Source organism: Microtus ochrogaster, chromosome 2 (assembly GCF_000317375.1).
Source record: "Microtus ochrogaster isolate Prairie Vole_2 chromosome 2, MicOch1.0, whole genome shotgun sequence".
NCBI lineage: Eukaryota > Metazoa > Chordata > Mammalia > Rodentia > Cricetidae > Microtus > Microtus ochrogaster.
The window spans coordinates 48082841-48100899 of NC_022010.1; the positions used below are offsets into that span (position 1 = coordinate 48082841).

Below are 18059 nucleotides of genomic sequence, written 5' to 3' on the forward strand. Positions count from 1 at the left end.
TTAGCAAAACTTTTGTTCTCAATATTGTTTGTTATATTTATTATTTGTTATTATAGTATATAGTTGTATTTGGTTTAGTTCTGTCTTATTTAGACAAAAGGGGGAGATGTAGGAATAAGCCCAGCCCCTTAGGGGGCTTGTTCGCCTTGGGCAAATGTTTACTTATAAATCGGGAAAGCAGGAGCCTGAGCGACCCTTCTGCTTTCCTGGTCTCCGCGGGAACGGTGGTTCTGTAAATCTATTTCCCCATTAAAGCTGTATATATTTTTACAATCTGTCTGCATTCATTTATGCCGTTACATGGATGGAGATAGAAAACATCATTTTGAGTGAGGTAACACAGAAAGACAATTATCACATGTACTTACTCATAAGTGGTTTTAAATATAAAGCAAAGAAAACCAGCTAACAAATCACAATCCCAGAGAACCTAAACAACAATGAGGACCCTAAGAGAGACATATATAGATCTAATCTACATGGGTAGTAGAAAAAGACAAGATCTCCTGAGTAAATTGGGAGCATGGGGACCTTGGGAAAGGGTTGAAGGCTAGGGGAGAGGCAGGGAGGGGAACATAGAAAAATGTAGAGCTCAACAAAAATCAATTAAAAATAAAGAAAGAGAAAGATGCTAGATGATGGTGGCACATGCCTTTAATCCCAGCGCTTCGGAGGCAGAGGCAGGCAGATCTCTGTGAGTTCAAAGCCAGCCTGGTCTACAAGAGCTAGTTCCAGAACAGGCTCCAAAGCTACAGAGAAACCCTGTCTCGAAGACCCCCCCTACTCCCAAAAAGAAGGCGAAAGACGATCCAAATTAATAAAATGATAGAAGAAAAAGAGATGCTGTAACAGACTGTAGGGAAATCAGAAAAACATAAGAACATATTTTTAAAAAATCCATAACCTGCCAAACAGGAAGACCTAAAGGATATGGATGAATTTCTGGATATATATGATCTATCGAAGTTAAGTCAAGATGTAGTAAATAATTTAAATAGACCTACAATCCCTATTGAGAGAGAAGCAGAACTGAAAACCTCCCAACTAAACAAAAGCTCAAGGCCTGATAGATTTAGCATAGAATCCTACCATACCTACTAATTGTCATGGACTTTAAATTCTACCAGTTTGCAGCAATGATCTTAGTTTCTGCTTTCAGAAGAAAAAAATACTGGAAATAGTAATAACCACAATTTTAAAGAGCTAAAAGAGGGCAATACAAAGCAGCTTTTTACACCCGAAGACAGCTTGTCTGTTTTACTAAGACCTTAGTTGGATTTCCCTCTATAGCTATGTGTCAGAGTAAAGGAAATTAAAATATAGTTTATTTAATGAAGTTTCAAAAAGCAAAACTAAAAGTGTCATATGCAAACAAGAAGATACAAGCACTGAAAGAAGTATGAAGGCCTGTCTAAGGAAGTACATTCCAGTGTCAGACTTTAATGCCTAAGCCTATTACCACTACACAAACCAAGCTCCTTGAATCAAATTGTCTATAGTGTTCCTAAAACAAAACAAACTAAACTGAAAACAAAGAAACAAACAACCAAAACCAAAACACAAACAAAATAAAACAGCAAAATTAGAACCAGAACTCCATTTTATTTTGTGCGAGACTTTTTGGGTGAAATAGTGTTAATTATAAGCAGTAGTAACATATACAATAGGGAAAAGAATCCAGAAGAATGCTCATTCACAAGATTACAGTCATAAAGTCCATATATGTGACAAATAATAAAACATTTTTGTGATGAAAAGAAAACAAGAAACATTACATACCTTGATGTGTAATGATTTATAAAATGTAATTTTGTAAATAAAATGATTTTTAACAAACATAATGTTGAATGCTGCCAACAGAACTCTATGGTGATTTTCACAAAAGCCTTCTTTGGAAAGCTATTAGATATGGCTATCTAGGAAGCATTATGTCATTTATGGATTGGTTGGTAAAAATGTTCAGCCAAATGAATGTAAGAAAACTTAAAGTTGTTGGCTTTTGCCTACCGTACCAAGATCAGCCTTAAGATCTGTTGGCAGACTTAACTTTCTTGATCCTTTGACTGAAAAAACAGAAAAAGGAAAAAGGCAGTAGTTAATTATATGAAATAAAAGAGGAGTGTGGGGGACAGCATGTTTCATAGTCAGTAGCATCCTGGAAGTTACACTTACTATGCATTTATGAGAACAGAAATGTTGCTCCAATGTTAGTTGGGTTGCCATTCAGTAGGAAACTTTAAATAATCAAGCAGAAACATGAGAAAAGCATTTGCTTCTAAAGTAAATAATTAAGTGATTTTTTGCATAGTTTATTATACAAGGTATGATAAGTAATTTCTTAATAGGAAATTACTAAAAATGAATTTCAGACATATTTAACAGATATATATTGCAATAAATGTATAAACTTACATTATATACAACAATAAAAGTAAAAACACTAACTTTTTAAAGATAACTTAGTTTAAAATACCTAACAGTATCAGTGTTATTTCATCTACCATGGACAGTACATTGATTATTTCACACACAAGAGAATTTTCTTCTTTTGATTCAAAAACTACTAGTGTTGTTCAGTCTTTACTTTTATCATTGTTATGCATAATGGAAGTTTATCAAATCATCATGTTTGGCAGCAATCATCTTTACTCACTGAGTCATTTTTCTGGCCCTTAAATGTTTTTTTTTCTTGTGTTCTGAAATACTACCTTCCTTTGTATTTTACTTCAACAATCTAAAGATGTAAGAGCTGCCCATGCTTCATAAATTACACAAATCTCTATTTTATGATTTGACCCAGTGCTATAGACTGTTGGCTATAATAAGCCATGCTATATTACATAAAAGCAAACATAAACTCTGATAAAAGCAGCATGCTTTTGTCTCTGTGAAAATACATTTGCACATCAGTCTATAAAGACTGACAAGAATTAAAATCAGATTTTAATAATGTGATATTACACTCAGCACAAACAGAAGATGTTGTTAAACAAAACATAAACAAAACAACTCACATAATAATGATCTGGCGATATAGTATTATGAAAATATTTTGTACATTCCAATAACTGGACTTTACATCCAAAATTAATAATATACCTTAACATCACTTAGCACTTAAGATTGCTACCCAACTATATACTCAGACTGTTTAACCTGCCTTTTAGCGAGCAATTTACAACCAATCTCACTTGCTTTGGATTTCTCATGTAATCAGCTTCTATGTCCTAAGCTAATAGATAGCTGTAATTCTAAATTCTATGTTCTTCCATGCCCTGACCCAGAGTATGTGGTTTTTATGATAATTCAGAGTATACATGTGGTTTTATGATAATAATTTGCTTAAAACATCTAATATAGACTGAAGGCAGTCGTATAAAATGAATATTCACCATTAGTGATGGAAGTAACATAAAGACATTGTTTGAAAAACAATGATCCTTGTAGTACTGTTTAGTATCTGGGTCAGCTGGAGCCCGTGACTTAACCCCTTTTTAAACCTGGCAGGGATTGTAGGGATTGTTAAAGGTATCTGTAAAGTCTCCTTCATTTCTTATTTGTGTGATGCTTTCTGTGTGGTTCAATGAATGAGAGAACAAAGCTTTTTGCTAGAGACAGACATAGACACAGGCAGACAGAGATAAACACACACAGGTGCACATTGGAGACAGAGGCACAGATTCAGACTCCTACAAAAGACAGACAAGAGGATGAAAGACATAGGGAAAGTAAAGCAGAGGTTTCAAATCTGGGCTTGCTCTTGGTTAAACGGCTCCAAGGGGCAGTGCTTTCATTTCTGTCCTTAATGTGATCCCACATATTATTGGCTACTTTGAGTTTATTATTAATACATTCAAATTGACCACATAATGGTACTTCAGAAGAGTTATTTCATAACTCAGACAGACTGAAAAGGATTTCTTATTTAATTTTTTAAATTGTTTCTATCTTTTTTAAAAATAGAATTTTTAACACATCTACATCTGCCCTCTCTCCCTCCCTCCTTCCCTCTCTGTCTCTCTGTATCTTTTCTCTCAAAGATTACATTGATTCTTTTTTTTAAAAAAAAAGAAAGGCCTACAATCCCTAATAGGTTTTAAAAATCTAGGATAATACAGCAGGGAAATTATTACAGTATTAGATTCATATTTCCTACTACTCTTTGCTGTTGTTGCTTGCTTTTCCTAAAGGCAGGGTTTCTTCAGAAAGTTTAAACTGGCTTCAAACTCATTAAGCCTTTGAGGGTGTCTTTGAAATTATGATTCTGTTGTCTCCAGCACCCAAGTGTTAGGATTATAGAATTGCATTACATACTTAGTTTATACGGCGCTGGCGATGGTACCAAGTCTCCATGCATTCTTGGCAAGCACTCTGCTAACTAAGCCACATCCCCTGCCCATTCTTATGTTTCCCTCATCACTGACATTCTAGCCTTTAACTTTGGTTTCAGATCTTCTCTAGTGTTTGGAACTCTCAGCTCGTATCCAGCTTACCACCTACCTTCCTGGCCCTCTGTAGACTACTTCCCACCAGAAACCTAGGACTGTTCTCACAAATCTTGTCCTCAATTGTGCTACTTGGGGAGGGGAAGAGTGCCTGGATGAGGGATTTATGAAGAACTTCCCTAATAGTGATGCTAATAACAGGCCTCTTATGCCTTCAAAATTCTTCAGCTTTTCTGTGAATAAACTACTATTCCCCTGTCTGGGGTTGTATCTCAGATTGCCCTAATGAAGGCTGAGCAGATTAGGTGAACACATCTATGTGTCAGAGAATAAGAATCCAATATTATTAAGAAGTATATTTAGAGTGCTATTCACACTTAGTGCTAAAGTGGCAGTGAGTCTTCCCCAAGCATCTTTAGATCTGTCATGTGAGAGCAGGAGTCACTTACTCAAGAGGGGTAAACTGAGACAGTGGTAAATGGCAGAGTAGATTCGGTTTGAGTAAAATGTAATTTATGAAATATGGACTAAATTCATGCAACTCTTTATATTTCTCCCTTTCTATTGCTGATAAATCTAAAATATACATCTCATTTTTATTTCATAACATTAGTTAAAGATAGAAAATGGAGTTGAATCTTTTACTACCTGGTAGACTAGCACAGAAGAGGACTGTGTGAGTGAGTGTGTGTGTGTGTGTGTGTGTGTGTGTGTAGATGTCAACTTCAACTTCACTAGATCTAAAAATTGATTATAATTAAATCTTTTTCAAGTTAATATTTTTGGCTCTTTGTAGGATGTGTGGGAATATACAGCATATGGCAACTGATAATTCAGGTATTGACCCACCAGACAAATAATTATCTGATGGAGATAATCCTGTTTAGCAAGGCTTACAGGACCATTGCCTCTATCTGTAATTTCATGAGCCACTTCATTTCTTCCCTAAGAACAACTTTTGGTGTTTTCCCACTGCTGTTTTCATGTTTATTTCATGAAAATATTCCATCTAAGGGGTGCACATATAGCTGAGGATGGTCAGGAAGATGATTTCTGCTTAACTGTAAAATTTTGATGAATAGAAATATTATTAGGATATTTTACATTACTCAGACTGACATAGGATTCTCAGTCACAAAGACAGTCTTTTGTGCAGACAGTTAATTTTAGACTCCAGAACAAAGAGCATGCTGGTTGCCCCTGGAGATGAATATCTGGCTGCTCCTAGGGATAAATACACGAGGTCATTTTCACAGGTATTCTTGCTGATTCAATGCTAGGACTTGAAGCAATTTTAGGCACAACTCCCTGCAAGCATGAACCTTTCTGCACATACCCCCCAAACTCAAGGTCCAGCTAATAAATTGTTAAGTCTTGAATTCCAACATCATTTTTCTGTCTGGGAACCCTAACTATTTTGAGCTACATGCATGGCTAAACATTACTCCGTGGCCAGTTATGCAACCTCCCTAGCCTAAGGGAAACTACTTGACTTATGTGTTACATTGGGTTGGGCCTTGAAAATGTAACTTATAATTGTTCAGAGTTTGGTTGTGAGGGGAAGAGCAGCAGCCACGGTGCAGTAAGAGGAGGAGCATGGATGAAGGAAGGAACATCAGCGGCAAGAGAAGTGGTGGTGTAGAAGAAGCTGCCAAGGAGAGTAATGAGAAAAGAGCAAGAGATTTTTCAGAGAGAAAGTTTCACAAAAAAGTAAAGGCAAATTTACCACCAGAAAGCATCTGTGTTTCCTTATTTTCCCCTCAGATTGAAAAGTCTAGCCCAAAGAAAGAGGAAAAATTTTTCCTAAGAAACCCTTACCACCTTTGTGGGTTTTCTTAAATACCCTGCTGCTGACTGGGAGGCTGTCTCCCAAGTTAGCTACAGCTCTTTCTTGATTAAAATTTTTATCTCACAATGTTTCGTTAGTAATGAGGGCATTGTGTTTCTGTTGTGAGTATAATTTTGTTTTTTCTTCTTTCTTCTTTTTGTCAGGTATAACAGGCTAGTATGTTCTAAGGCACCAATGTCTTTTTAAGAGTAACATCCCACACTTGGCCCATGATGACTTATTCTCTATTAAATGTACTAGGTCACATTGTTCATATTGCACAATCCCACACAGAACAAAATAATTTTGGAAGAACTTCTCAACTGGTTTATAGAAAAAATCACACAAAAAATATGATAGCTAATTTAGCTGGGTCAGGAAATATTGTTTCAACAAACATGACAGTTTGATCTCCTATCCCTCCGTCTCTCCCAGGAATTAAACCTGGCCTCATGCACGTTAGGTAAGAGTTCAACCTGTTACTTCTGTGCTATAGCACCAGCTCTGTTTGATTTCTTATGACCCTAGCCCTATTTGGCTCTGAGCAAATGATCAGGAATTTATTGCTATTTTTATTGTGCTGTGGCATACTTTTTAAAAATAAAAACAAAGGCAAGAAAACTCAAAGAATTACACACTACACAGTTAAATTTTATTCTATGTTGATTTTACCTCAATACACCTGACATAAGAGAAATAAAATGCCAAGGAAAGCATCCCCACAGTTTACTCCATCCACACTTACTAAACCCTACCTATCGACTTGGGTTCCATTTTTATTTCATTTGAGATAGCTTCTCATATAGTCCTGCTGGCCTCAATAGCTGAGGATGAGCTTACTTTCGGGATCCCTCCTGTTGTGCTTCCTGAGTGCTGTCATGGCAGGTATTGAACCACCACACCTGGTCTGTGCTGTGCTGAGGACTGAGCTCAGGGCTTCATGCATGCTATGCAAGCACTCTGTCAATTGGGCTAGGTTCTGGCTGATTTACCTAAAGTTCTTTTAAGTAGAATCATTATGTGAAAACAATAAATAAGTAAAAGGACTTGCCTATAACAAAATGCATTTATAAATTGAGGTTTAAAGGTCACGTTAGCAGATTATAAACTTTTGCAAAGCTATTATTATTCATGCTTCCTAAATTTAGGTTTAAGTTTAATGACAAGGCAAAGCAATCAATTTGAGCTTATAATTTATGCCAGAATGAGTTAATATACTCAGCCCTTAAATATAAACAGAATTTTGGACATTAAAGTATGGTTTTGTTTAGTTGTCATTGTGTGTGTTGATAATAGCATGACCTTTAACCACCTATAATATCCTTTTTCTAATTCTTCATTCAGTTTAAAGTCAGTGGATGGTGCAGTGTGGTTCATCATATGTAAAGACTTCAAATAAATCTCAGCCACATCCTCCTTTCACTAGCTGAATCAACAATGCATAAACAGGTTAAAGTCTAAATCAAAGTGTTAATGGCTACCATGGCTTTAAAGATAATATATACTATAAAGAGATAGATTAGAAGTTTCCAATTCAGGCCTGCTGCTCAGATGTTTCTTGAACTAGATTTATTTTTGGATTTCTAGTGAAAGATTTTGAACTCGTTATAGCTAAGCCATAATGAGCATTTGCAAGCCTAGAATGATCAAGAGCAACTAACTTAGTCTCCTTAGACCATAGACACTTGCCCCCATATTTGTAAAGAAGCCTGATATATACTGTGGCAAACCTACGTTCTGACACGGATAAACATTTAAAGCTATTAACTAATGCAGTGATAGAAGGTGCCTGGATAAGGTTACATTTTTCTGATTTCAAAGTCATACCCTTTAAACTGAGCAACATACACAATCTTCTTGACATAGAAAACACTACCTACTACTACATGAACTGGCTTTGTGGGAGCCTAGCCTGTTTGGATGCTCACCTTCCTGGACCTGGATGGAGGGGGGAGGACCTTGAACTTCCCACAGGGCAGGGAATCCGGACTGCTCTTCAGTCTCGAGAGTGAGGGGGAATGGAGTAGGGGGAAGGGAAAATAAGTGGGGATAGGGAGAGAGGAGTGGGGAGAGGGGGAGGGAAATGGGAAGTGGGGAGGAGGCAGAATTTTTTTTCAACAACAAAAATAAATAATAAAAAAGAAAACACTACCTAAGGGGTCTAGACATCTAGGAAACATACAGACCTCACATTAATTTAAAATAAAAGTTGATTTGATGAAAATGTTTATGATTTTTATCTGTGTACTTACATATTTATTGATTAATTGACTGATTGAGTATGACAATTGAATTTCCCTTGTCCTAATCCATAAACTGAGAGGACCGATACACCAGATATGTATATGGGAAAAGTTAAAAAGAAAAGAAGCATTTCGGGTCACCATGCCATGAAAGACCTGCTTTCTTCAATTGTATTGCCATAGCTTCCCTCCTACCCTTTAGAGAGGCTAAGATACAGTGGGAAGAGAGTTATTGTCATGAGAATTTGCCTTAGCACAAAAATATGTATTGCCATCGATCTTATACTTTATATTTCTATTTAGATAGTATTAGTTAATGAATGACTTAATTTCATATGCTTCTTCACTGAGTATTAAACTTCATTTCTGATTAATTTAATATATATTTCAAATTATAAATTCCCAGAAATACCTCAGTTTTCAATCTATCTTTTAAACCTTTTACAATAGGAGGCCAAATGATTTGTTACCATTTAACCTAGATCAAGTACTCAGAAGCCTGTGAGGCTTGTCGATCTAGGCTTGCGCCAAGTTGTTGCTCACAAGGCATCCTGGAGTGAGTTAAAGAACTTTTCTTCTCAGCAACCTCATAGGGTTGCTGTAAAAATCAAATCAAACAATCAGGACAAAAGAACCTTATTTGTGCTCAAGTACTATAAAAAAAATTACAGTTTTTAACAAACTAGTTTGTTACATTAATTATATGAACTACAACAATAAAGTAATTTTCAAAATAGTCTTTTCCCAGAACTTAAGTAGTGAACTATTTTCTTCTGCTATTTCAAGAAAGGTATATTTACAAGTTCTTTTTTAATGTTATTGCTAAATAGTCTCTTCATAACTCAGGTACTTCTTCCTCGTAGCTCAGTCATATAATTTTAATAGTGATTATTTTGTAAATGTCATTGTTTTTCTCATTTAATGAATGAATGATGGTGGCAGGGGATAGCTTTGGTTTTCAAATCAAATATAAGTAATTAAAATTTTACTTCTTTCCATTGAAATACTCTTAGCTTTAATTTGCTTACCAGAAGGTTATATAGAAGCTAATGTCTATAAAGCTTTAACGAGTGTTTTTGTCTTCCTTGGCTACTTGAGATCTATAAGATGAATAACTCTTAAAAGTTACAAATCTGGCCATATCCACTTTTTAATGACTAACTTAAGAAGGGTAGACAGACTGTGTCAAGTTGGTTTGGGTATCAGGGAGCAGTTTTGGGTTTTGAGGCCCCTGCAAAGGATTGGGTTGATAAAACCTGTGAAGGACAATTCTTCAGGAAAATGTTCCAAAGCAGCAATGCTTTGATAGAGTTGTTGGAATCACCAGTGGTTGTACTGGTTACAGAAATCAATTCATTGGCTTAGAAAGGCTCATGGTGATTCTAGAATAAAATCTCACTAGTTGGGAGGACATTTAAATTTCCTCTGAATTTCCTGGTTGTCCTGTTCTACTTTCTTACAGGTTTCATGAGGTTATTCAGCTGTATTTTGTATAAAAAAAATTCTATGGAACATTTCAAGATCAAGACGAATCCCTACTTTTATATTCTGACATAAACGTCTCTGGTTTGAATAAATGCTTCTAGCAACATGTTTTTATTTGCCATGTTTTGACCTGTGTTTTCAACACAACAAATGAAAAGCAAGTCTTAAACTGTGAAGCAAATTGGGAAGAAACAAGTCTTTTATTTATTCACAGAAAAGATTTTCACCTTCACCTGGCAAGTGGTGTACTTGATTCCTCTGTCTCCCAGCTGGCATTTCATTCCTATAAAAGCCTGGTGCTGCCTCAGGAGTTCTGGTGGCAAGTCCTAAGGGAAGGGAATACAAGACTATTGGCATATGATTTCTCAGCTCTAGTGAACTAAGATATATCTTAAAGGTCAGTTTCTTAATGACTACACAGGAGGTCTGTGTGCTCTCCTGGGCTGGACTGTGTGTGTGCATGTAGTACTGAAACTGGGCTACTGAATCTAGATCAAGTCCAAGCCTGAGAAAAGACTGAGTTGGCCCATCCATTTTTTGACTATTTTATGACACCACTATTATAATAATTTAATAAAGTTTAATAAAATAAATATCTGTCAACCTAGTTTTCAGTGGACTTGGTTGCATATTAAGTTTTTTGTAGACTATGGAAAATAGAAATTATAAGTTTGATGATAATAAAAATAGAAGGAGTCTTGGGACCTAATGGGGATAGAAGAGGATGCTCTCCTGGGCACAGGATTTGAAAAAGGGTCCATATTCAAGAGAAGATACAACCCTAAAATTAAAGGGTTGATGAGCTTCCAACTCTGTGTCCCAAAAGTGGGGTAGAGGGTAGGATTGAATACTAGGACCTACCCAACTCTCTTGGGAGATGAACTTATACAGGAAACATTACACAACATCATCTGCTGAGTGAAAAGCATTTCATAGCTTTAAAAAAAGCATTAAAATTTAACATTATTAAAATAATACATGGACTCTAGTTCTACTTGTGATGAAGTATGTTTACTTTCTGTTCTTATCTTTTCTTCAGTGGATAGCCTAATGTCTATCCATGGAAACTGAAAATAGTCATTAAATTGTTTAGTAAATGAACTAGTAATATTAAAACCTTATATTATCTTAAATAATGAGAATATGAGATTCCAGTTGACTCGCGATCTATAACTCCCAGTCTATATCCTATTCTCTTTTGCTACCTCAAGGAAATACTTCACAGTCTGAACCTTTATCTCTGTTATTTGTAGCTTATTAAGGGCTAAGAGACTTTGAGGAAAAAGAAAAACTATATAAAATGATTACTATTTTCCTTAGTTCTAGTTTATCTTATTCCAATTGACTAACATTGAATATTTTCACCAGTTTTAGCGGATTTAACGGGGGGGGGGGTCTAAGACTCTCCAGTGATATTGTTTGTGGGGAATACTGCTGAAAAAAATCTAAAATTTTTTTCATAGAGAAAATACTGTATCTATTCCATTTAGGAAGATGCACTCAATTGTCATTATTAGTACTAAAGTGATAAATTAATTCTATCATAATAGATAATTTTACCTACAATAAACAAATATGGAGGTAGTCAAAATTGTCCTGGTTTGAAGTAATCTACTTGATTGCATACAAGCCCCTCTAGGTTACCCTAAGAACAGCAGTGCAGCGGAGTTTCCAGAGGTGTCCTATCTCTCATAAAACAATCAACACATAGGAAGAGGGATACAGGTAGATGCTCACACCCTAAACATTTCAGCAATTATCTCATAATTATAAACATTTTAAGTCCTTATCCCTGAGATCAGAAACAAAGAAGCTACTAACATCACATCTATTATGCATCATAGCTATAGGGAGTACTTAAACAACATTTTTTAGAAGATTTTTTTTTTGAGAAATAGAAATGCCGTTAACACTGGGAATATAATTAAATATGTAGATAATCAGAAAGAATTTATAAAATTAGAATCTGTAAATTTAACAAGTTGCTGGAAACAAGTACAATTTGTAAATATTAATTGTTATTTTTGTACTTTATACAAAAATATCTAGAAAATTAAATGACATTTATAATAATTGAAAAATCAAATACAAAAGAAATCTAATTAAAGATGAACAATACTTATACAGCAAAAATTAAAAATCACTACTGAGATAAAGAACCCACACACAAAGGGGAAATTCAATATTTTTAAGCATGTGAATTATACCTGATTGATCTATAACTAGTGAAATTGTAATAACAATGTAAACATGTTTATGTTGTAATAAATTATTCCTAAAAGTTACAAAAACTAGAATATATAAAATAATCTTGAAAAAGACCAAAAAATTTAGAAAAACTACACTGTCAACAATATTTATAAAGTGATATTAATTAAAACAGTGTGGTCTGAAAAAGTGGTATAATTATATTTAGAATGGAAGATATAACCTATACACACATGCAAACACATGCAACACAGGTAACGTCCACTGAATCACAGCCAAATCTCCACTTTCGTGTAGTGAAGGAAAGGGCAGTTTCCAAACAAATCTCACTTATCCATTGGATAGCTAAACAGCTCTTTCCTCATATTAGATACAGAACAAATTCCAAATGAAAGTTAATATGAAATATAAAACAATAAAATTCTAGATGATAGTGTCAAAAGTTACTTCATGATCATGGAATGGGCAAAGATTTTCTTTAAACAAAACCTCATAAAGTACTCAAATAAAATAAAACATTGTCAAATTGAACTACATTAGAACTAGCACTGACTTTCAATCATGCCACTAGGACATGTGCTCAACTATGTTCATAGCAGCATTGTTTGTCATAGCCAGAACCTGGAAACATCCTAAATGCCCCTGGACCAAAGAATGGAAAAGGAAAATGTGGTACATTTACACAATAGAGTACTACACAACAGAAAAAAATATCTTGAATTTTGCAGGCAAATGGATGGAGCTAGAAAACATCATTTTGAGTGAGGTAACCCAGACATAAAAAGACAATTAGCACATACTCACTCTTAAGTGTTTTTTAAACATAAAGCAAAAAAAAAAAAAAAAAGCCCACAAATCACAATCCTAGAGAACTTAGACAACAATGAAGACCCTAAAAGAGACATACATAGATCTAATCTACATGGGAAGTAGAAAAAGACAAGATCTCCTGAGTAAATTGGGAGCATGGGAAACTTGGGGGAGGGTTGGAGGGGAGGGGAGAGTCATGGAGGGGAGCAGAGAGCTCAACAGAAATCAATAAAAAAAGAAAGTAAAGAGAAAGCCACAGAGAAGGGACAAGATATTCTATACTATATACATGAAGCAAAAGACTTCAGTCCAGCACCCCCTCACATACACGCAATCAATAAAGAAATTAATATGAAAAAGTTGGTGACCTAATTGCAATGAGGAAAAGAATTAAATATCCTATAAAAGAAGAGTAATAGTAAGTACATTTAGAACTTGTCAAAGTCATCAGACATTAGAGATGTGCAATCCAATTTAACCCTACAATGAGATAAGACTACATGCACTTCAAAACAATGATAATTTTAAAATTAATTGCCATAAAGTTGAATATCAGGAAGTATATGAAAGAATGGACCTTTTGAGAACTTTAAGTGGAAATAAATTGGTACCACTACTTTAAAAATCTCTTTTACTAAATCTGCACATTTGCATAATTGACATTCCCCCCAGTTCTACTTCTAGATACATATGCAACAGAAATTAGTAGATATTTCATTAAAAATGTAGAATATAGTCATATCAGCTCATTGATAAAAGCCCCAAACCACCAAACGTTATGCTACATTAAATTGAGGCATATTCATATAATGAGCTATTACATAGCAAAACTATCATGTTGTAACAGAGATGGATAGGATACACACACAAGAGGGAAGGAGGGAAGAGAAGAGAGATAAACAAGAAAAGTAAACAGCATAAGATTTTACTTATAACAAAATATCACAATTTTGTTTTATGGTAGTAAACACATACAAGTGATAATACACGGAGCTAGGAGAGCAGTAGGGCTGTTGTGAAGATCAGAAATAAAGTTATACACATTATGTTTTCAATTGGGAGTTTTACATGTTTATATTTACTTGTTAAATAAGTCTGGCTGATATTTTAAGATGTGTAAACACTGAAGCTTATGTACTATAATCTAAAAATGTTTAACCAGAGAGTTAGGGTTAAGTTATTCTCAAATTGAAATTAGAAAAGCTTGAGTTATGGTATTGATAATATAGGTAAAACTTGTGGAAAAAACATAACATGTAAAGTAAAAAAATACTGACTGGTAAAAGTTATACTTTAAATGGATATGCTTTCCAAATATCAACATATAAAAATGACATAATAAGTAAAAAAATACCCTGAGCAATAAAAACACAGCAGATAGAAAGAAAAGCAACAAATATATTGCTATACAATATTTTAATTTACTGATTTTCAGTTCTTGGCAGGTCAAGTAAGCAGAATATAAATGGCAACATAAGAAATATAGTAACACTACTACTACTGAATGCTATGAATTCACTTAGAGCAACTTAAATCAAAAACAAAAGAAAAAGGAAAAGGAAAAATTCCCACTCCATTCAGGGAAGCAGGTAGGTTAACCTAAGATTTTTACCTCCTTCTCTTCTCCTCCAAGTCCAATGCCCAGTCTCAACCTCAGCCCTTCTGGAGAGCTCCCCCTTTTCTCTGCCCCCATCTCTGGTGAATCACACAGTTCTTCCCTTCAACTTCTGTCCCCAGACTCATTGCTTTATCTTAACCTCCAACCCCAGCAGGTATCCCCTGAGAACCCACAGGCCCCTCCTGCTGGCTAAGAAGGTAGGTAGGAGATCATTCACTTCTCCCTCCTTTCTTCCAAACCCAACTCTCCAAACTCATCCCCAGCTCTGTAGCAGATCACCTGCTGTGGTGTCTCTCTCCAATTTCTGTGCCCATTTCTAGGGGACTTAGCAGATCCAGGTGGAAAACCCTGCTCTCTTCCCTTCTTTGAACTCCCTCAGCTCCCCTCCTAGCTCAACCCCATTCCTAAGTGTAGGATCCCAATACCTAGAAACAGCTTTTACCTAGAACCCTCAGTGACTACACCTAGCAGGATCCTGGAAGAATTTTCTACCAGGCAACACACAAATACCACACTCTCCTAAGAACCAGAGAGGGCAACAGAAACTAAGAAACAAAACACCCACCCCACAAAAGACAAAACCAGATATCAGCACCCAGATTTACAATTTCCCCAAACTCAGATGCTTATATGCCAGTGTAAAAACACAATCAGTAATAGCCAGGACAGCATGTTTCTACTAAAGCACAACAAACCCAGTACAGCAGGCCCTGAGTATTAGAGCATACCTGAAGACAAGACAAAGACCTTAAAACAGCCTTTGTAAGCATGATAGATGTCCTTAAAGAGGAAATGAATAAATCAATTAAACAAATCTAAGAAAACACAACAAACTGTGGGAGGAAATTAATAAAACAGTTCAAGACCTGCCTGAAAGAAAGAGAGAGAGAGAGAGAGAGAGAGAGAGAGAGAGAGAGAGAGAGAGAGAGAGACTCAATAAAGAAAAACAAAGTGAGGGAGATCTGGAAATGAAAGATTTAGGAATGTGAACAGGAATCTTAGAGACAAGCCTCACCAGCAGAATACAAGAGATTGAAGAGAGAATTTCAGATATGGAAGATATGATAGAAGAGATGGATAGCCCAATTAAAGAAAATGTGAAGTCTAAAAAACTGGAACAAAACATCTAGGAAATCTGGGACACTATGAAAAGACCAAATCTAAGAGTAATAAGAAAAGAGGAAAGAGAAGAAACCCAGGTCAAAGGCACAGGAAATATTTTTAACAAGATCATAGAAGAAAATTTCCCTAACCTAAAAAAGGAGATGCTTATCAAGGTACAAGCTTACAGAATACCAGAAGAGAAATTCCCCAGCCCACAATCAAAACACTAAACATACAAAACAAAGAAAGAATATTACAAGCTGCAAAGAAAAAAGAAAAGTCACATATGAAGACAGTTGTACTCAAATAACACCCGACTTCCCAAATGAGACTCTAAAATGTAGAAGGCACTGGACACATGTTCTACAAACTACTCTAAGAGACAACAGATGATGGTCCAGACTTATACCTAGTAAAGCATTCAATTGCAATAGATGGAGAAAACAGTGGAACACTTGGCTTAAAACATGATGTCTCTATCAAATCCCTACTCCAGGGCTTAGAGAACCCTGTGGAAGAAGAGGCAGAGAGTGTTAAGAGCCAGAGGGCTGGAGGACACCAGGAAAACAAGGTCATTTAAGCACATTAGGCCTGCGGCAATGTGAACTCAGAGACTGAGGCAGCATGCACAGGGCTTACACAGTTGGCAGCAGATGGGGTCCCACTGCTTCTGGACACAAACCCAGACACTATCTCCAAATGATAACCATTTGCAAATGAAAATTTAATTTTCTTCCAGGGAGTCTCACTGGGGAAACTACTCTTAAGGTTAGGCTGCATGGTCAGGAATAAATGGCAAACAGAAAATGAACTGAACAGCATCTTTGGAGGGTCTTTGTTTTATATCTATCCGGGTTTTTCCCTTTTTCTAATTTATCTTTTCAAGACAAGGTTTCTCTGTGTAGCTTTGGAGCCTGTCCTGAAACTCGCTGGGTAGACCAGGCTGGCCTCAAATTCACAGAGATCTTGCTGCCTCTCTCTCCTAAGTGCTGGGATTAAAGGCATGTGACACTGCTGCCTGGCAAACATTTTATATTTTTTATTTTTAAATATTATTTATTGTTTTTACCCAACAGGTCTTTTGTGTATATATTATGACTTTCAGTTTGGTGTTTTTATGGGATTCCTGAGTGTGTGTACAAGTGGGTTTCTGCATCTATATCTGTTTCTTGTACCATTTTCTTCTGTTTTGGCCTATTCCAATTGGTTTGTACTTGTTTTTTCTTTTATAGTGTATTATATTAAAATGTATTGCATTACACTCCCTTAGACGTCTGTTTGCTTTCTAACAAGAGACAGAAAGGGAGTGGGTCCAGATGGGAGGAGAGGTGGGTAGAAACTTGAGAGGTAGAGTGAAGGGAAACTATATTCAGGATATATTGTATAAAAAACTATTTTCAATAAAAGAAAAAAGAACTAGAATATATCACAAAATGAATTTTAATAAAATAACTTTTATAAAATAAATGTGATATATTTAGTGTGGAATTCAAAGGGAAATTTAGCACTGAATACTTATAGGAATGTTTAATAAATAATGAAAACAGAAGAATTAAGTATATACCTAAAAAGTTGAAAAGTAAAAATAAAGGAAAAGGAAAATACAGGTAATTAATAAAGATAAAAGCAGAAATTAAAAGTTAAAAATAAACAAAATAAAACATCATTTAAGGCTAATCAAAAATGTCCATAATGGAGAGAAATTTCTTTAAAGAGAAAGGATAATTATGCAAAATAAAGAATACATGAAGCAATTGTTATAAAAGAGAAATGTTACTTAAACTTCAAAGAATAAGTAATCTCAACAATTACTTAACCCTTGTGCAGAAGAAAGGAGAAAGGGCATGGAGATGGCTCAGTCTGTAAAGTGCTTGCTGCCCTAGCATGAGGACCTGAGTCAGGTCCCCAGAATTCTGGGTCCCCAGAATGCATATCAAAAGCTGGATGTCATGGCAGGTCTTGAAAATCCCAGTGCTGTGGAAGCAGAGATGAGCAGGCATCTGGGGCCTACTGGCTAGCTAGTCTATGCTAATTGGTGAGCCCTAGGTCCCAGTGAGATACTCTGCCTCACAGAACAATGTAGACAGCTCCTAAGAAAAGACCTCTGAGGCTAACCCCTGGCCTCAACATGCAAGTACACAAATATGCATTAACACCATGGTGATATTTTGTGTTTTAACAAATAAAGCTTGCCTGAAGATCAGAGTGCAGAGCTAAACCACTTGAGGTCAGGGGGCACACACCTTTAATCCCAGGATTTGGGAGACAGAAGCAGCATGATCAAGGCCACCCTGGGCCACAAAAGATTGAATCTGTAT

General features: G+C 35.6%; 1 protein-coding gene across 9 annotated transcripts in view; it reads right to left on the bottom strand.

Annotated features, from left to right (window-relative positions):
- Stxbp5l (syntaxin binding protein 5 like) overlaps positions 1-18059 on the bottom strand; it is a 250576-nt gene that overhangs the window by 47849 nt on the left and 184668 nt on the right. For 3 of the 9 annotated variants that reach the window (XM_026785891.1, XM_026785880.1, XM_026785882.1), the window contains 2 exons: positions 10235-10327; positions 2013-2063 (listed from right to left, as the gene is read on the bottom strand). The exons of 4 other annotated variants lie outside the window; for them this stretch is intronic. In XM_026785891.1, the coding sequence (XP_026641692.1) occupies positions 2013-2063; positions 10235-10327 (144 nt within the window). Of the gene's footprint in view, positions 1-2012; positions 2064-10228; positions 10328-18059 lie in introns of all 9 variants that reach the window. 2 more of the 9 variants (XM_026785887.1, XM_013352322.2) reach the window with 2 other exon arrangements.